Source organism: Chlorocebus sabaeus, chromosome 18 (assembly GCF_047675955.1).
Source record: "Chlorocebus sabaeus isolate Y175 chromosome 18, mChlSab1.0.hap1, whole genome shotgun sequence".
NCBI classification, from domain to species: domain Eukaryota; kingdom Metazoa; phylum Chordata; class Mammalia; order Primates; family Cercopithecidae; genus Chlorocebus; species Chlorocebus sabaeus.
In genome coordinates, this window is record NC_132921.1 from 23,728,230 (window position 1) to 23,749,332 (window position 21,103).

General features: G+C 37.7%; 1 protein-coding gene across 2 annotated transcripts in view; it reads right to left on the minus strand.

The window, feature by feature from the left end:
• WDR7 (WD repeat domain 7) overlaps positions 1-21,103 on the minus strand; it is a 389,155-nt gene that overhangs the window by 294,054 nt on the left and 73,998 nt on the right. For both annotated transcript variants that reach the window (XM_008013992.3, XM_008013990.3), the window contains exon 14: positions 16,264-16,478. In XM_008013992.3, the coding sequence (XP_008012183.1) occupies positions 16,264-16,478 (215 nt within the window). The remainder of the gene's footprint in view (positions 1-16,263; positions 16,479-21,103) is intronic.

Here is a 21,103-nt window from a genome sequence, read left to right on the forward strand (position 1 = left end):
ACAAAAGTTCATTTTGGATTGGTTTTCAAGAGAAGATAGTTGGATAACATTTAGGATTTTTAACATAGATAATGGGACAAACAGTGATGACAGTTATTACGACAGAAAAAGTATTGGCAAACCTTTTCTGTAAAGAGTCACATAGCAAATACTTTAAACTTTGAGGGCCACGAAGCTTTATGTCACATATTCTTAAGAATACTTTTAAAATATAAAAACCATTCATAGCTCAAGGGCCCTATTGACCTGTAGGCCACAGCTTGCACACACTAGGTAGTACCAAATAATGAGAAATGGAATGTTCTATGGGACATGATTTTGAGTTCAATCTTAAACATGTTGGTTTTAAAGTACCTTGGATAAAGCAGAGATCAAGCAAACAGTAGGACCATCACTGGGAATACAGAAAGCAACAGAGCTTTTGAAAGTCTTGTAGGGCTAAAGAGAAAATTGAATATTCAAGGGACCAAGATCCTAGTGAGAAGGGAGGGAAAGAAAACAGAAGCTGACACAGGGCCATTCATGTCAAATGCCAAATACTGAAGTTGTGTAGGGAGACTAGGAACGTCTCTAGAAAGCAAAACAGAGTTTTTGGCAGGGTTGTCCTGCTAAGAAGATAAGAGTGAGGAATCAGGACTCCACAAGCAAAAGAACCTCTTTAAATACTCCAGGATCTCTGTTGGAAGCCCTGGAAGGACTAGAGAAGTAGAAGCAAAATCACAGGTAGGCAGAGACTTAAAATACTGCAACCTAGCTTTGACTCAGGTTAGTCCCTGATTATATTAAGTTGGTCAGGCTTTATTCTATCTGACCAGCAGAGAAAGGGTGAGCCCCCTCTAGAAGAGGACATCATTTGAACAAGCTACATTTTTTATCTACAATATCTGGTATTTAACAAGAAATTACTAAACATGCCAACAGATTACAGCATAAAACTGAAATTATAGGCAATTAAAAGAGAGTCACCAGTATTACAGATATTAGAGTTGGTAGAAAAAGACTTTAAGATAATTAGGATTAATATGTTCAAGGAAATACAGAAAATGTTGGAAAAAGAAGATAAAAAGATAAAGAATTTCAGTAGATAAATGAAATCTATTTTTATAAAAGGATCAGATAGGTACTCTAGAAATAAAGACTAATAATAACAAAAAGTAGTAACTAAGTAAAGGAGTTTGTGGAAAAACAGAGCAGAAAACATTAGTCCTGTGGAACATAGAAAATATAAACATTGAAACACAGAGGGAGAAAAAGATTACAAAATACAGAGAAGAATATCAGACCTATGAAAAACATTTTTCAAAAAACGGGCAAAGGAGGGTTTTTTGTGTCTCTGTCGCCTTCAGTTCTGCTCTGATCTTAGTTATTTCTTGCCTTCTGCTAGCTTTTGAATGTGTTTGCTCTTGCTTCTCTAGTTCTTTTCATTGTGATGTTAGGGTGTTAATTTTAGATCATTCCTGCTTTCTCTTGTGGGCATTTAGTGCTATAAATTTACCTCTACACACTGCTTTAAATGTGTCCCAGAGATTCTGGTATGTTATGTCTTTGTTCTCATTGATTTCAAAGAACATCTTTATTTCTGCCTTCATTTCGTTATGTACCCAGTAGTCATTCAGGAGCAGGTTGTTCAGTTTCCATGTAGTTGAGTGGTTTTGAGTGAGTTTCTTAATCCTGAGTTCTAGTTTGATTGCACTGTGGCCTGAGAGACAGTTTGTTATAATTTCTGTTCTTGTACATTTGCTGGGGAGTGCTTTACTTCCAACTATGTGGTCAATTTTGGAATAAGTGTGATGTGGTGCTGAGAAGAATGTATATTCTGTTGATTTGGGGTGGAGAGTTCTGTAGATGTCTACTAGGTCTGCTTGCTGCAGAGTTGAGTTCGGTTCCTGGATATCCTTGTTAACTTTCTGTCTTGTTAACGTGTCCAATGTTGACAGTGGGGTGTTAAAGTCTCCCATTATTATTGTGTGGGAGTCTGATTCTCGTTGTAGGTCTCTAAGAACTTGCTTTATGAATCTGGGTGCTCCTGTATAGGATGCATATATATTTAGGATAGTTAGCTCTTCTTGTTGAATTGATCCCTTTACTCTTATGTAATGGCCTTCTTTGTCTCTTTTGATCTTTGATGGTTTAAAGTCTGTTTTATCAGAGACTGGGATTGCAACCCCTGCTTTTTTTTTGTTTTCCATTTGCTTGGTAGATCTTCCTCCATCCCTTTATTTTGAGCCTATGTATGCCTCTGCACGTGAGATGGGTCTCCTGAATACAGCACACTGATGGGTCTTGACTCTTTATCCAATTTGCCAGTCTGTGTCTTTTACTGGAGCATTTAGCCCATTTACATTTAAGGTTAATATTGTTATGTGTGAATTTGATCCTGTCATTATGATGTTAGCTGGTTATTTAGCTCATTAGTTGATGCAGTTTCATCCTAGCTTAGACGGTCTATACAATTTGGAATGCTTTTGCAGTGGCTGGTACTGGTTGTTCCATGTTCAGTGCTTCCTTCAGGGTTGCACTGCAACCTGTTGGCTGCATAAATGTCTTCTTTTGAGAAGTGTCTTTTCATATCCTTTGCCCACTTTTTGATGGGGTTGTGGCATGCCAACATTCAAATTCAGGAAATACAGAGAATGCCACAAAGATACTCCTTGAGAAGAGCAACTCCAAGACATATAATTGTCAGATTCACTAAAGTTGAAATGAAGGAAAAAATGTTAAGGGCAGCCAGGGAGAAAGGTCGGGTTACCCACAAAGGGAAGCCCATCAGACTAACTGTGGATCTCTCGGCAGAAACTCTACAAGCCAGAAGAGAGTGGGGGACAATATTCAACATTCTTAAAGAAAAGAATTTTCAACCGAGAATTTCATATCCAGTCAAACTAAGCTTCATAAGTGAAGGAGAAATAAAATCCTTTATGGACAAGCAAATGCTGAGAGATTCTGTTGCCACCAGGCCTGCCCTAAAAGAGCTCCTGAAGGAAGCACCAAACATGGAAAGGAATAACTGGCACCAGCCACTGCAAAAACATGCCAAAATGTAAAGAACATCAATGCTAGAAAGAAACTGCATCAACTAATGAACAAAATAGCCAGCTAACATCATAATGACAGGACCAAATTCACACATAACAATATTAACCTTAAATGTAAATGGGCTAAATGCTCCAGTAAAAGACACAGACTGGCAAATTGGATAAAGAGGCAAGACCCATTACTGTGCTGTATTCAGGAGACCCATCTCACGTGCAGAGACATACATAGGCTCAAAATAAAGGGATGGAGGAAGAGCTACCAAGCAAATGGAAAAGAAAAAAAGGCAGGGATTGCAATCCCAGTCTCTGATAAAACAGAATTTAAACCAGCAAAGATCAAAAGAGACAAAGAAGGCCATTACATAAGAGTAAAGGGATCAATTCAACAAGAAGAGTTAACTATCCTAAATATATATGTATCCTATACAGGAGCACCCAGATTCATAAAGCAAGTCCTTAGAGACCTACAAAGAGATTTAGACTCCCACACAATAATAATGGGAGACTTTAACACCCCACTGTCAACATTAGACAGATCAACGAGACAGAAAGTTAACAAGGATATCCTGGAATTGAACTCAACTCTGCACCAAGTGGACCTAATAGATATTTACAGAACTCTCCACCTCAAATCAACAGAATATACATTCTTCTCAGCACCGCATCGCACATATTCCAAAATTGACCACGTAGTTGGAAGTAAAGCACTCCCCAGCAAATGTACAAGAACAGAAATTATAACAAACTGTCTCTCAGACCACAGTGCAATCAAACTAGAACTCAGGATTAAGAAACTCACTCAAAACCACTCAACTACATGGAAACTGAACAACCTGCTCCTGAATGACTACTGGGTACATAACGAAATGAAGGCAGAAATAAAGATGTTCTTTGAAACCAATGAGAACAAAGACACAACATACCAGAATCTCTGGGATACATTTAAAGCAGTATGTATAAGGAAATTTATAGCACTAAATGCCCACAAGAGAAAACAGGAAAAATCTAAAATTGACACCCTAACATCACAATTAAAAGAACCACAGAAGCAAGAGCAAACACACTCAAAAGCTAGCAGAAGGCAAGAAATAACTAAGATCAGAGCAGAACTGAAGGAGATAGAGACACAAAAAACCCTCCAAAAAAATCAATGAATCCAAGAGCTGGTTTTTGGAAAAGATCAACAAAACTGATAGACTGCTAGCAAGACTAATAAAAACGAAAAGAGAGAAGAATCAAATAGACGCAAAAAAATGATGAAGGGGATATCACCACCGACTCCACAGAAATACAAACTACCATCATAGAATACTATAAACGCCTCTATGCAAATAAACTAGAAAACCTAGAAAAAATGGATAAATTCCTGGACACATACGCTCTCCCAAGACTAAACCAGGAAGAAGTTGAATCCCTGAATAGACCAATAACAGGCTCTGAAATTAAGACAATAATTAATAGCCTACCAACCAAAAAAAGTCCAGGACCAGACGGATTCAGAGCCGAATTCTGCCAGAGGTACAAGGAAGAGCTGGTACCATTCCTTCTGAAACTATTCCAATCAATAGAAAAAGAAGGAATCCTCCCTAACTCATTTTATGAGGCCAACATCATCCTAATACCAAAGCCTGACAGAGACACAACAAAAAAAGAGAATTGCAGGCCAATATCCCTGATAAACATCGATGCAAAAATCCTCAATAAAATACTGGCAAACCGGATTCAGCGGCACATCAAAAAGCTTATCCACCATGATCAAGTGGGCTTCATCCTTGGGATGCAAGGCTGGTTCAACATATGCAAATCAATAAACGTAATCCAATATATAAACAGAACCAAAGACAAAAACCACATGATTATCTCTATAGATGCAGACCTTTGACAAAATTCAACAGCCCTTCATGCTAAAAACTCTCAATAAATTAGGTATTGATGGAACGTATCTCAAAATAATAAGAGCTATTTATGAGAAACACACAGCCAATATCATACTGAATGGGCAAAAACTAGAAGCATTCCCTTTGAAAACTGGCACAAGACAGGGATGCCCTCTCTCACCACTCCTATTCTAAATAGTGTTGGAAGTGCTGGCCAGTGCAATCAGGCAGGAGAAAGAAATAAAGGGTATTCAATTAGGAAAGAGGAAGTCACACTGTCCCTGTTTGCAGATGACATGATTGTATATTTAGAAAACCCCATTATCTCAGCTCAAAATCTCCTTAAGCCGATAAGCAACTTCAGCAAAGTCTCAGGATACAAAATCAATGTGCAAAAATCACAAGCATTCTTATACATCAATAACAGACAGAGAGCCAAATCATGAGTGAACTTTCATTCACAACTGCTTCAAAGAGAATAAAATACCTAGGAATCCAACTTATAAGGGATGTGAAGGACCTCTTCAAGGAGAACTACAAACCACTGCTCAATGAAATAAAAGAAGACACAAACAAATGGAAGAACATTCCATGCTCATGGATCGGAAGAATCAATATCATGAAAATGGCCATACTGCCCAGGGTAATTTATAGATTCAATGTCATCCCCATTAAGCTACTAATGACTTTCTTCACAGAACTGGACAAAACTACTTTAAAGTCCATATGGAACCAAAAAAGAGCCCACATTGCCAAGACAATCCTAAGCCAAAAGAGCAAAGCTGGAGGCATCACACTATCTGACTTCAAACTATACTACAAGGCTACGGTAAACAAAACAGCATGGTACTGGTACCAAAACAGAGATATAGACCAATGGAACAGAACAGAGTCCTCAGAAATAATACCACACATCTACAACCATCTGATCTTTGACAAACCTGAGAAAAACAAGAAATGGGGAAGGGATTCCGTATTTAATAAATGGTGCTGGGAAAACTGGCTAGCCATATATAGAAAGCTCAAACTGGATCCCTTCCTTACACCTTATATGAAAATTAATTCAAGATGGATTAGAGACCTAAATGTTAGACCTAACACCATAAAATCCCTAGAAGAAAACCTAGGTAGTACCATTCAGGATGTAGGCATGGGCAAGGACTTCATGTCTAAAACACCAAAAGCAGTGGAAACAGAAGCCAAAATTGACAAATGGATTCTAATTAAACTAAAGAGCTTCTGCACAGTAAAAGAAACTACCATCAGAGTGAACAGGCAACCTACAGAATGGGAAAAAAGTTTTGCAATCTACTCATCTGACAAAGCGCTAATATCCAGAATCTACAAAGAACTCAAACAAATTTACAAGAAAAAAACAAACAATCCCATCAAAAAGTGGGCAAAGGATATGAAAAGACACTTCTCAAAAGAAGACATTTATGCAGCCAACAGAAACATGAAAAAATGCTCATCATCACTGGCCATCAGAAAAATGCAAATCAAAACCACAATGAGATATCATCTCACACCAGTTGGAAAAGACAGGAAACAGGTGCTGGAGAGGATGTGGAGAAATAGGAACACTTTTACACTGTTGGTGGGACTGTAAACTAGTTCAACTATTATAGAAGACAGTGTGGCGATTCCTCAAGGATCTAGAACTAGAAATACCATTTGACCCAGCCATCCCATTACTGGGTATATACCCAAAGGATTATAAATCATGCTGCTACAAAGACACACGCTCAGGTATGTTTACTGAGGCACTATTCACAGTAGCAAAGACTTGGAACCAACCCAAACATCCATCAATGACAGACTGGATTAAGAAAATGTGGCACATATACACCAAGGAAAACTATGCAGCCATAAAAAAGAATGAGTTCAAGTCCTTTGTAGGGACATGGATACAGCTGGAAACCTTCATTCTCAGCAAACTATCACAAGAACAGAAATCCAAACACTGCATGTTCTCACTCATAGGTGGGAACTGAACAATGAGAACATCTGGACATAGGAAGGGGAACATCACACACCAGGGCCTGTCGTGGAGTGGGGAGACAGGGGAGGAATAGCATTAGGAGATATACCTAATGTAAATGACGAGTTAATGGGTGGAGCACACCAACATGGCACATGTGTATGTATGCAACAAACCTGCACGTTGTGCACATGTACCCTAGAACTTAAAGTATAATAAAAAATAAAAATAAATTTAAAAAAATACATCAAATTGGATTACTCCAAAAAAAGAAAATGTAAAGTACAAAAAGAACAGAGGTTAACTATAAGGACAATATTAAATAATATTGACTGAAGAAAGCAATAATAATGTCTAGTGGAATTTAAAGTATATGTAAAGTTATGATGCATGGCAACTGAAATGTAAAAATAAGGGGGCAAATGGAATTGTAGTGTTCTAAGGCTCTAGCACTAGCAGAGAAATTCTAATAGGAATAATTTGTTTTAGAGTGTAGTAAGTCAAAGATGTACTTATAATCTCTAGGGCAAAAACTAAGAGAATACTAACAGAATCTATAGCTAACAAGTAAAAGAAGGGGAAAGTAAAATTTAATTATTGTTGGGAACAGGCCCCCCAAAATCTGGCCATAAAATCTTTGCAGCACTGTTCATGATGGCCTTAACACCCACGCTGGAAGGTTTTGGGTTTACCGGAATGAGGGCAAGGAACACCTGGCCCACCCAGGGCGGAAAACCGCTTTAAGGCACCCTTAAACCACAAACAATAGCATAAGCGATCTGTGCCTTAAGGACATGCTCCTGCTGCAGATAACTAGCCCAACCCATCCCTTTATTTCAGCCCATCCCTTCATTTCCCATAAGGGATACTTTTAGTTAATGTAATATTTATAGAAACAATGCTAATGACTGGCTTGCTGTTAATAAATATGTGGGTAAATCTCTGTTCAGGGCTCTCAGCTCTGAAGGCTGTGAGACCCCTGATTTCCCACTTCACACCTCTATATTTCTGTGTGTGTTTCTTTAATTCCTCTAGTGCTGCTGGGTTAGGGTCTCCCCGACCGAGCAGGCCTCAGCAAAATATATTTGCTGAATCTGAAAGAGGCCAAGAAAAATAAAAATAAACAAACATAAAAACAGGTGAGTGAAATGGAACTCAAATGTTAAGATGGTAGATCTAAACACTATTAGATCAGTTTTCAGAGAAAAATAGAAATAGAGTAGCAGAGATTAGCAGTGGCCATAACAGTTAAGAGAAGAGCAAAGAGATAAAAGGTTTATAAAGAAGCAATTCAGAAAAAAATCCAGCAGTCTGGGAAACTTGGAAAGGAAGTAAATGTGGATAATATTTTACCCACAGATAAATCTAGGACGCATTATTATGACCAATGTTTGCACTGAATTACCAAAAAAGAGTTAACATTCAATACATCTTAATTAAAATATAGCAATCATAATGTTTCCTATTCAAAAAGTTAAACAACACATTTTGAAAAAAAAAAAAAAAAAAAAAAAAGGATTTTATACTATCTAAATGATCTTGACATTTCAGAGAATACACAAAGTCTATATTTTAATATGCCAAATCATAGAGGAGAAAAAAATTCCGATTGCTATTCTTAGCTTTTAAGTGCCAGGATTCAGAAAGCAATCAAAATTATGAGCATAATTATTATGACACCCAAACGTTATTCTTTCAGAGTATCATATCTGTTATCATGTGAGAGACTGACATTAATTTTGTTTTGCTTTGCTTTGTTGCTGTTGTTGTTTGAGACAGGGTCTCGCTCTGTCACCCAGGCTATAGTGCTATGGCATGATCTCAGCTCAATGCAGCCTTAACCTCCTGGGCTCAAGCAATCTTCCCATCCCAGCCCCCAGAGCAGCTGGGACCACAGGTGTGTGTCACTAAACCTGGCTAAGACAGGGTTTCACCATTGCCCAGGTTGGTCTCCAACTCCTGAGTTCAAACAATCCGCCCAACTTGGCCTCCCAATGTGCTGGGATTACAGGCATGAACCACTGTGCCCGGCCAAGTTTTAAATATCTCTATATCATATAATCACCAAAGCTAATATAAGCATGTTAGAAAATCATGATTATTTTATTACTGGAATAATATTACTTCTAATATCTCTCCAGAATGGAAGGGGACAAAAGTTTCCTTTATTTGATGAGAAAATATGTTTCCCCTCCATAGTGACAGGCATTTACTCCTTTGTTTTCTTAAGACCGCACAGCTTAACTAAGGCTCCTTTATTTATTAAGTACTAGACAACAATTGGTGTAATTTAAAATTTTGTCCTAACAACAACTGAGGACAAACAAATCTTACATACTTATGAATATATAATAATTAATATACTTATCAACATACTCATATTTTCTATTAAAATATTCATTAAAGTTTTGGGATAGAATGTTAAGCAAGTTTAATTGATTCTTCAAAGGTCACACATATCATAAGAATTCTTCTAAGGACAAAAACAGTTCACTAAACAAGGCCTAGTATCCTGTACACAACGTCATTTGGCTTGTCCTTGTCTGTACCTTACAGTGCCCTTTTCACAGTGAATCATGAAGTCAATTCAATCAGTACAAATGTTTTTAGAGTGACTTTTTCAAGCAAAAAACACAGACTATGCTCTTAGTAGGTTATATTTGACTCCTAAATTCCATTCTCTCGGCTCGTTACACAGAATACAAAGCTACTGACCTTTGCAAATATAGCCCATTCATTTTTTTTCAGGCTTTTGACTAATTAGACAACATGAGAGAAACGTAAGGTAAAAGATAAATCATCCTGGTCATTTTTCCACTTCCTCAGCCTCATCATTTTCCCCTATAAATAAGGTGATTCTGACTGGCACAACAATGCCCAAGATGTAAAGCTGCAGAACAGAAAATTACACACAGTAGGATGAAGAAATGAATTTCAAGGCAGTAATGGTTTTCTACCTTCACTAATAAAATCCCTTTAGCCCAAGATCTCTCTACGAAGAACCATATATGTGGCAAATGCTTTACAAGAAAAACATGTCAGAAACATCACCTGATATGCTCAGACCATCTTCTTAACATATTCATGTATGCATTCGCCAAATATCATCATGTACAATCTATAAATGACTGGTTATCTATATTTTACAAATCTTCTCTAACTCCTAATCCAGTGAACTGCTTATGCTGCGTGGTGCTGGGATTAAAAAAAGAAAAAAGAGAAAAAAAAAGATGTCTCTACCTCCAAAGAATTATAACCATCTCTTCCTTCCTTTTAACAGAAATCACAGCCTACTTTCATTATCTTCCACTGAAAATGATTTGGTACATTCATCTCCCTCTCTTTAATCATTACCAATTACAAGGAAACAATTTCTAGTAAGGGTAAACTCTCCAGCTCTGTTCTTAATACCATGTCCTCCTGCATTGGCCCACCCATTATCCTTCCACCAAAATAAATGCTCAGTGATTTCCTAAACAGGGTATAAACCCTGCTCTTAAATCCCTAGCCACTGAAGCTACTACCCTCCTCTTTTTCCATCAAAAGCTAATTTCTTCCACACTCTTTACCTCCACTTCTCATAGTCAGCTCACTGTACCCTGATTTCTGACCAAACCAACTCTACCAAAACAGCTCTCTTAATCTTCACCAATGGCTTTCCTAATTACTAAACCTACACACCCCTTTTTTTTTTTTTTTTTTTTTTGGGGTTGAGACAGAGTCTCACTCTGTAGCCCAGGCTGGAGTGCAATGGCACGAACTCGGCTCACTGCAAGCTCCACCTCGCAGGTTCATGCCATTCTCCTGCCTCAGCCTCCTGAGTAGCTGAGACTACAGGCGCCCGCCACCACAACCGGCTAATTTTTGTATTTTTAGTAGAGACAGGGTTTCATCGTGTTAGCCAGGATGGTCTCGATCTCCTGACCTCATGATCTGCCCACCTTGGCATCCCAAAGTGCTGGGATTGCAGGTATGAGCCACTGTGCCCAGCCACACACCTCAATTCTTAATGTTATTTCATTTCTCTGGTAAACTTTAGACCTTTTACTTTTGTTTTCAACTGTATGTGTGATCTAGAATCTGCCTGTATGATTTCTCTTTTTCTGCTTCTCACTGGCTCATCTTCATCTTCCTGATATCTAAACAGGTATTCTCTCTTCAAATTTCTTCCATTTCCATACTCTGTCCCTCAATAATATCATATGAAGATGTGGCTTAAAAAGAATTTCTTAAAGGATAATTTTACAAACAGCTCTCAATTTCTATCCTGTAATTCTGTACCAAGATTTTGCAATGCATTACCAGTAGTCAAAATGTACTAAGTATAATTCATTCATTTTTCTCATTTGTTAATCCATTCAACAAACAGTCATACTTTAAAAAAGAGTCAGTTGGCTAGAACTGGAATAATCAAGGATTGAAAAATAAAATTAAATGAGGGAAGCACACATCTGATCACACAGAGTCTCAGAGGCCACTGCAAGAAGTTTGAATTTTGTTTTAAAGATGACCGAAGGCCACTGGAGGTTACCTGCCCAAGGCCACCCACGGTCAGCAAGTTATAGAAACATAGAAACACAATTTGAACACAGACATGCCTGTCACCAGAACCCAGGCTCTTAACCACTCTTTTGAACTGCTTTTATAAAAATAAAGCAAAAGCCATTCCACCAGAGAACCATACTTACAATCTTGATATTAACAATACAATCTTCTGATGTAGGGGTCGGCAAACTATGGCCCATGGGCCAAATCCAACTCACCACCTGCTTCTGAAAATAGTTTTATTGGAAAGCAGCCATGCTCATTTGTTCACATATTGCCTATGCCTGCTTTCACATCATAAAGCAAAGTTAAGTCACTGTGACAGAGACAGTGCACAAAGCCTAAAATATTTACTATCTAGCCCTTTATAGAGTTTGTCAATCCTTGTTCCATCCAACTGTCTTTAGGTGCATCAGCTACTAATTGGGGACAATAAGAACTAACTCACCTATTTGCAGTGACAATTCAGGAAAAGAGCATATCTGAAAAAAATCAAATGACAGCAGGCACCCCAAAATGTGAACTGCAGTCTAAGTCAGGCTCTACACTCCAGCATCTATTTGAGAAAAAAATAATACCATCTCTATTCTATCTCACCATCATGTCACTTATTTCTCAAAGGTATTTTGCTGACTTGCACACACCCCAACTCCTAACACTACCAATAAAATGCACGTCTCCTATTACAATCACCCTGAAAGCCTATTCCATGGCCTGTACATTCCTGTTAATAGCACTGCCATTCTCCCTTCCGCCGGGTTTTGGCCCCTGAAATAATCTTGAACATCAAACTCTTCAAGACCAGAGTGAAGTCCTACTTATTCAACTTATGCAACAGCTTCCTAACCATCCCCTCTTCCACATTTCTAGCACCTAATCCTATTTCCAGTCCCCACGACCTCTCACTTTATCATTCCAGTAACCTCACAATTCATTTCCCAAATCAGTATTTGTAAGTGTCTTACATAAAAATGTTAGATATGACAAAATATTTCTTAAGCAATCAAAAGTATCCTTTTAAAAGCATTCAACATGTCAGCACCCATTAAACTATGTCCTCAGCTTTGCATTCAAGTTCCTCTACAACACAATTCTAATCGACACCTCAAACTAACTTCCTACTAAATTTCTTGAGCAATTACCATTTTTCACTAGTATGTACCATACTCTATGTGTACTTATACTACAATGTAATACAGTTATACTACCTTGAGTATTGGAAATAAAAAGATGAAAAACTGAATTCCTGTCCTGAAGTAGTTCAAAATTTAGTAGGGAAGACAAATATAAAGAACAAAAAATACCCCATACAAAGGGAAAAGTGTTTTGGGAAAGGTATAAACAAAAAAAATGTGAGCATAAAAAGAATGTAAGAACTAACTCTGCCAAAACGGGTGGAGGGGCTAAGGGTTGGTGATGGCTTCACTGTCCTGAGGAAGAATGAGATTTAAAAAACCAGGGTGGGGAAGGGAAAAGATGGATAGGATAGAGGATGCAAGATGCAGGATTCCTGCTATTTCAAGCCTTTCCCCCCCCCCCCCCCCCAAAAGCAGTGGTTTTAAACTAGGGGCATTTTTTGCCTCTTAAGGGAAACTTGACAATGTCTAAAGGCATCTGATTGTCACAACTGGAAAGAGGAGGCTACTACCAGCATGATGTGATGTACCAGCATGATGTGATGTAGGTAGAAGAGAGAAACGATGCTCAACATCCCACTATATAGACTACAGCCCTCCAACAACAAAGAATTATCCATCCCAAAATGTCAATCTGTCACGAATGAGCTATCATGGTCTACAGCCAAAAAAGGAACAGGAATAAAGGAGAGGATAAAGTTGAGATAAGTCGGCCGGGCACAGTGGCTCACGCCTGCAATCCCAGCACTTTGGGAGGCCGAGGCAGGCGGATCACGAGGTCAGGAGATGGAGACCATCCTGGCTAACACGGTGAAACCCTGTATCCACTAAAAATACAAAAAATTAGCCGGGCGCAGTGGCAGGCGCCTGTAGTCCCAGCTACTCAGGAGGCTGAGGCAGGAGAATGGCATGAACCCGGGAGGCGGAGCTGCAGTGAGCCGAGATGGCGCCACTGCGCTCCAGCCTGGGTGACAGGGCGAGACTCCATCTGAAAAAAAAATAAAATAAAAAAATTTAAAAAAAAGTTGAGATAAGCCCAGGATGGATTAGAACACTGATAATACAGATGGGGCAAGGAAGGAGAATGAGTTATATCTACACAACTTCACTCACCAAAACCAAAGGAAGAATATGCAAAACTGAACAAAATTTCCTTTTGCAAAGGAAGAATGCAAGTTACTAATGAATCTCCACATCTAAAGGTTCTTGAACACAGACAGACTTGAGGCTGCAAAGCAGGGGTCTTAAGACAATCAGGTATGAGGGAATTGCAAAAGACAGGGCAAAAAAGCTAAAGAAATGGCTCTCTGCACCTTCTGTTCCACATCATCCAATTCAACACATAGTTATTGCACAGCAGCTGCTGCTAGATGTCATGGAAAAGCACAGAGATAAGTAAGTCAAAAATCCCTGCTCTCAAAAAGACTGAATTTCAGTAGGGAGAATTAGGTAAGTATATAAGTTATCATAATATAAATAAAAAAATACATGTCATAAGAGAAATGAAAAGGGGTTCAAATATACACAATCCTGCAAAAGACTCATTGCACAATAATAAAGTATAATTTTACTGAATACCCTCTTGATCTTCTAGTGAGAAAAAAAATCACAGGATAGTACATTCTCCATCTTTGCAAAGTTTTGAATGTCCAGTATAATTAACACAATTAGCAAAATAAAATATCTGTTACTTCCATATAGCCCCGATTGCTAACACCGTTCTACCAAGACAAAAAGCAGGACACTTTCTACAGAGTATCCCAATACAGGCTTCACTTTCCATTGAAAGACTCATGTGAAAAATTAGATCCAATATCCTAGAGTAAGTCCTGTACCATTGAGAAGCTCTTAGTTGTTTGTTTTTTAACTGTGGGTGAGTTTATTTCTCCTGAGGTTAGAAAGCTATCCAGAGGACAGCTCTTTAAACATTCCCTTCAGAAGGAGCCTCAAACTCAACATGAGAAAATAGTTACAGAAATCCCTAATGGTCCAGCCAACATACATTTTTCATAAAGTGATTATCCTCCTGCAGCCTCAGCTTCCTAAGCCTTTTTCCTCCCTTCTATAATTGTTTTCCTTGTAGGTCAGGCAACAATTACCACTGCTACAAGACTAAGGAGGTTCACAAGCAACATATTTTACAATACCTAAGTGTAGTGTCTCTAATATCTGGTGCTTTTATCACTAATTGCACTATAAAATACGCTATTAAAACAGGGACAAACAAGATTGTAAAAATCGCATAATGGACCATGACCACTTACAAAAGTCATTCATAACTGTTACTGTACCACTCATTTTTCTTTAATTTTCAAGTTATATAATTATTTTTCAAAATTTTTACTTCTAGGGGATACCATCAAGAAAAAGAATATATCTGGGAGTTACACAACATGCACACATACTCTTAAACATATTGTTTCATAAATTTGCTCAAAATCAAATTACATATCATGTCAGAAAATGTGCTATGAACACTGAATTCCTAGAGACAGCTACATGATTCCTTGGAAGTAATTACAGGTATGGTCAATGCATTTGAGCTGTGATTTCTTCACAAACTTTCGGGTATGCTACTGAAAGCACAGAGGAAAAATGTAGTTTCACAGTTCCAACTGTTGAAATATACAATACGACATAGCTGATAAAACATTTATATCTTGAGGGCAGAAAGAATGATTAAAGGGTGACATTACTGTGAATTACTGGAGAATGTGGGTCAGCGGAATTACCTACAGTACTTCACGTGTCATCAGCACGCACAAACTCATGGTTAATTTTCAAGTCTGCAGATGAGCCTTTCAACCCCTTCGCTATTTATTCACATGTCTAACCATTTAAAAACATGAAAATCAACAAGAGAGACTAAAATTAAAAGTATTCGTGCTATTCATTAATAACGCTAATGAATATTTAGACGGAACTAGAATTTTAAGTAGTGATTCAGATGAAATATTGAGATTGTCTCTAGGTTTCATTTATCTATTACTAAAGACAAACTAGTTCTAATTCTACCACATTACACAAATACCACAGACCAAACAGTGGCTAGCCTCTACAAAACTAAAGAGAAGTAACCAATTCATGAATTGGGACTGGTTTTTTTAATAGGATAATCTTCTGTTAACTGAAGAAGTAACTTATACTTTGATTATTAAGTGTCAGTAAGGAAAGTGTGTTTGAGTTGGGTCTCAGAAAAATTTCAATACTTCTGCAACGCCATCATACTTATTCTGAAACAATTTCTTAAATCTTTACAATGGTTTAACCTTACTAAAATCAGAACCTAATTTTTATAAAATGATACATCACAATTACAGACATCTTAATTGTACCTAAATTATTTTTTTCCCTCCTTAGGACATTAGCTAGTGCTCAATCTTTCAATAGAAAGACTACCAAAAAGTGAGACAGATTATATACACTTGTTTGCCCTAATTTCAGAAACTAAAGTCACTTAATTTAGTCTGAAGGATTTTAAAATATTTGACTGGTAAAAATAATTTAGTTTTTCAAATGCCAAGTACTTGAAAAACTCAAACTATGTTGGATAAACCTAAATGAAAATCAAAAGCTTATTTTTCAAGTGTCATCTCTCAAAAATGATTTCCTAAGATATGCCAAAGTCATGTTACTAAATGAAGTTAAATTGGGGTCTACACACTTCATGAGCCACATACAAAACTTACCTTGTCAGATGCCTCAGAAGCCAAGAGGTTAGTTGCAAGGGTTTGTAGCTTATGATGGGCCATATTTTTAAGAGCAGCAAGACTACGTCTTGTCATAGCTTGTTTCAGGTTGACTGCTGGATGACTAAGCGAATCGACAGCAGCAGGAACAGCTTCATCACAAGCGTTTAGAATTTCAACTGCTGTTATCCCCATCACACAACGATCCAATGCACCTGTGAGAAAAATATATTCATAAATATTTCATAATACTACAACATTTTGAATAGTTTAAGAAAAAAATGGTATGAAATTTTTTTATGTAGAAATATGTTTTATCAATGCCTCCTGGAAGTATTTTTTTGTACTTCCTTCCTCTAACGATCTCCCATGTAGTACCTACCACCTCAGTTAATTCCTCTCCACAAAGTCCCTCATGCAGCTTCCCAATAAAGTCAAGATCAGAGCTAAGATTCCAACAACCTTCTCCAGGCTTTTCTACTCTTTCTATCTCCCAGATGGTTTTCTTGGCTACTTCTGTCCCATCACACCAGTACGAATACTAAAATCTATGACTTGACCTTCCTCTAAATTGTATACCAATCTTAAAATCTTACTAAAATTTGCTTTTTTCCTCCTTGAATAATTGCAGAAGCTTCTCTAAGAAACTTCCACAAAACAGAAAAAATACTATAATTTCTCCATTCTGTCTGCAAATTCTTGACTCTTACTCTCACCACCCAGTCAAATGTTTCTTCATATGTTTGTGGAAATTACCACTACTTCTATTTACAACTACTTTATTTATTTATTTATTTTTGAGATGGAGTCTCGCTCTGTCGCCCAGGCTGGAGTGCAATGGCACGATCTCAGCTCACTGCAAGCTCCGCCTCCTGGGTTCACACCACTCTCCTGCCTCAGCCTCCCAAGTAGCTGGGACAACAGGCGCCCAACACCACACCCGGCTAATTTTATGTATTTTTAGTAGAGATGGGGTTTCACCGTGTTTGCCAGGATGGTCTCGATTTCCTGACCTCGTGATCCTCCCACCTCGGCCTCCCAAAGTGCTGGGATTACATGCATGAGCCACCGCGCCCGGCCTACAACTACTTTAAAGTTTCCTCATTTGGTCATCCTTTCCATTTATCTCCATCTATGCATTTTTTGTCTAAGTCAGAGCACAAATTTCCTCCAATGCAAGCTTCACCACCTCCTTCCACCTTTCAAGCTCTTTATGTTATATTTTCAATGAGTTATTCCCTGGCCCTCTTATCAAATTCTCCCTTTTCTGCTTCATTTTCTCCACAACATGAACACCAGAGAACATACTATATGTTTAAAGTTTTTGTTATTTTTGACCTGCCTCTCTCCACGCAGAATGTAAACTACACAAGAGCTAGAGAGTTTCAGATGTTTTGTTCACTGTTGTATCCCTGCTACATTGAACAGTGCCTGGCATATTAGAGGCACTGAGTAACTATTTGTTAATTAAATGGAGATAGAGTTACAGCCTCAAAATACAGAGTTGTAACAAATCTATGAGAAAAAAATAAGCCAACAAAATAATGTTTAAAGAATACGAACAATCGAGAAAAGAAATACAAATACAAATAGATAGTAATCATATAAAAAGATGTCAACCTCACTAATAATCAAAGAAATCAAATTGAAGCAATAATGAAATACTATTTATCTCTTACCGTACAGATATTCAGCATTCTCAAGTGTGTAAGAAAACTGGTAATATATTTTTAGTACAAATAAAAATTAGTAATTTTTTAACAAATTCTATTAAATTTAAAACTCACATTTCCTTTAACACAGGAATTCCTCTTCTAAGATTATGCTAAATAATGATACCATATCCAAACATACATGTGTGTGGTTGGGTTATAATTGTCTTAATCATAACAGAAAAATTTTTTGGAAACCTAAATATCTATCATTAGTAGACTGGGTCAATAATTTATGATGTATCCACTAAAAGGAGTACTGTGAAGTAACAAACACAATGTTTAAAAGGAAGCTCAGCTATATATATTAACATAGAATAAAAGCCACAACATATTGTTAAATGAAAATAACAAGTTAGAGAACAGTATTCATAGTCTAAAGTGGGGGAGGATATTACAGTCACAGAAAAATACTCTTAATAGATGTACACTACATGGTTAACAGGGTATATTTACATGGTTGAATTAGTATAGAACTTCATATGCTTGTACATGAAGATTTGTAAGATATCAATTTTTTACAAATGTATATCATGTTCTTAAATATTGTGGGAAAAGATTATTTTAAGTAAATTAAAGTTAATGTGATTTTGAAAATAATAAGATATTCTTTCAGATATCTTAAAGTTTCACAGGAATAAATTTAGAATTTACTGCTCTAGCTCTTAATTCTCTATTAAATGTAGTTTGTAGTTATAATGGAAAGGCTTAAGTGACTTTCCCTTATTGATATCCAAAATAAAATCATTAATCAACAAATAAGTGAGAATATACTACCTGCAAAAACAGCAAGTAACTAATTTACTCTCTGGTGTCAAAAGCTTATAGTTCCTCTCCTCTTCTGAACAACTGAGCCCCAAGTTAGTAAACAGACCTGAGCAAAGGTAGGAGTCCATGTCAGATAACCGGCATGGTGGTGAAAAGCAGGCCTGCAGCAGCCCAGGGCAGTATGTCAGAGGCTGAGAGGGTGCAGAGGGAAGCTAAACAAGAGGGAGGTGGTGGCAGCAGTTTGGCACAGAGTTCAGCCCCAGAAGCATGTGCATCAAGAGACACTGTTGGAACCCGAGTGGAGAGAGGAGGGAGTTCACACAGTGAGGCAGCCCAGTACAGATCCCAAAGGTGGGTCTAAGAAATCAACACATGAAAGCAACCTGGCACAGAAGGTTGAAGTCTAAGAAGTATGAGAAGAGCATCCACATGGTGAGGGGGAATGGTATGGGGCCCAAAGAGTGAAGAGGGTATCTATGCAGGTAGGCAGCTTTGCATAGGGTGCTGGATCCCAAAAGGGGAGAAAGGATGTCCATGCTGGGAAGAGAGGACATCAGTCACAGGGTATCAGCCAGGATGGATGAAAAGCACAACCACATGACGAGGCAGCATCATCTACTTGTGCTGTAAAGCAAGACAATGCTGAAAGAAAAAACATATCCAGCGTGAAGGGACTGCCACAGACCAAATCCAAGACATCACATACGAGTTTAGGAAAGTAATCTATTGTATAAAATAGAGATCCAACTGAAAATAAATGAGTAACTTAAATGTTTGATAAAGAAAAGCTATTTACATGGTTTCAAAGTATCTCTTCACAAAATGCTTACTAATTACAAAAAGAAAAAAAATAATTTTCCAGTGAAGAAGCCAAAAAAACACCTTAAGTGACCTAAGTAAACACTAGTGATGAAACAAATTAAAATCATATGCTAACTGATAAGATGTAATGAGAAAAATGTCAGTGATTTTTTTGCCAAAGATACATATTCTGAAAATAACCATGAGAAAACATCACATAAACAGAAATTGGGAAACATTTTATAAAACGACTGGCCAGAAATATTCAAAACTTTCAGTCTTTAAGGTGAAGGAAGAACTAAGGGACTATTTTAAATTGAAAGGGGGATAGAACTAACCATGCATAATTCTAATCTGGATCTTTTCGCAGTAAAAGACTGTAGTGGAACAACTGGAAAAGTTGGAATAAAGTCTGAAGATTAAATAGTTGTAACACAACAATGGTAATTAACTTCCTGGGGCGGGAGGGACCCATTGAGTGAGGGTCAAAACATTTGCACATAAGAAGATAATCAACAACACAAGCCAAAAAGAACAATAAAGAGGCTGATATGGTTTCACCCTGTGTCCCCACCTAAATCTCACCTTGAATTGTAATAATCCCCATGTGTCAAGGGCAGGATAAGGTGGAGATAACTGAATCATGGAGACAGTTTCCTCTATGCTATTCTCCTGATAGTCAGTGAGTTCTCACAAGATCTGATGATTTTTTAAGGGGCTTCCCTCTTTGCTCAGCACTCATTCTCCCTCCTGCCGCCCTGTGAAGAAGTGCCTTCCACCATGATTGTAAACGTCCTGAGGCCTCCCCAACCATGTGGAACTGTGCGTCAGTTAAACCTCTTTTCTTTATAAATTAGCCAGTCTCAGATATTTATTCATAGTAGCATGAGAATGGACTGATAGAGGTTCAAAAGATAGAAAAAAAAATCCATTCCCAACTAAACCTGTTTTTAAAAACATTAGGGAAAGAGTGGACTCTGCCTGAATATTTAAAGATTTTGAAAATTCAAATTAGCAGAAAAGACTTCTGCTTCCAGCCAAGACGGAGTAATAGGAACTGAATTTACCCTTTTACGTAAAATAATTGGGAAAAAATAGATACAAGATTTGAAACAATGCTTTTTCAGACAATCCATAATTGACAAATGTCCATTGTCTGAACACTGATTGACTAACATCCATTGCCTGAATAGCCTAACAGATTCCTTAGCTGAGAGTACAGGCAGATAGAGTTTGCAACAGAATACCAGGGTGAAGAAAGCTCCAGAGAAACCTGCAGAAGGTCCTCCTTACATATTTGGCAGAGTGCTGATTACTGTGTGACTGTGAAGAAACTAACTACTCAAGGCCAAGGAAAGAACCACTTCAAAAGATTAGAGGGTGCAGTACCCAGGACTCAGACAGGATTGTGAATAGTGCCTACTCACCAGCCAGACTGGAAACCTCACAATTCATGAGCCACTGGGTACAGTTCTCAGGAAGGTCTTCCCTTTGCAGTGGATAACAATTAGCTCCACATTTAACCCTGCTCCAGCCCTACCTAACAAGGCAAAACCCAA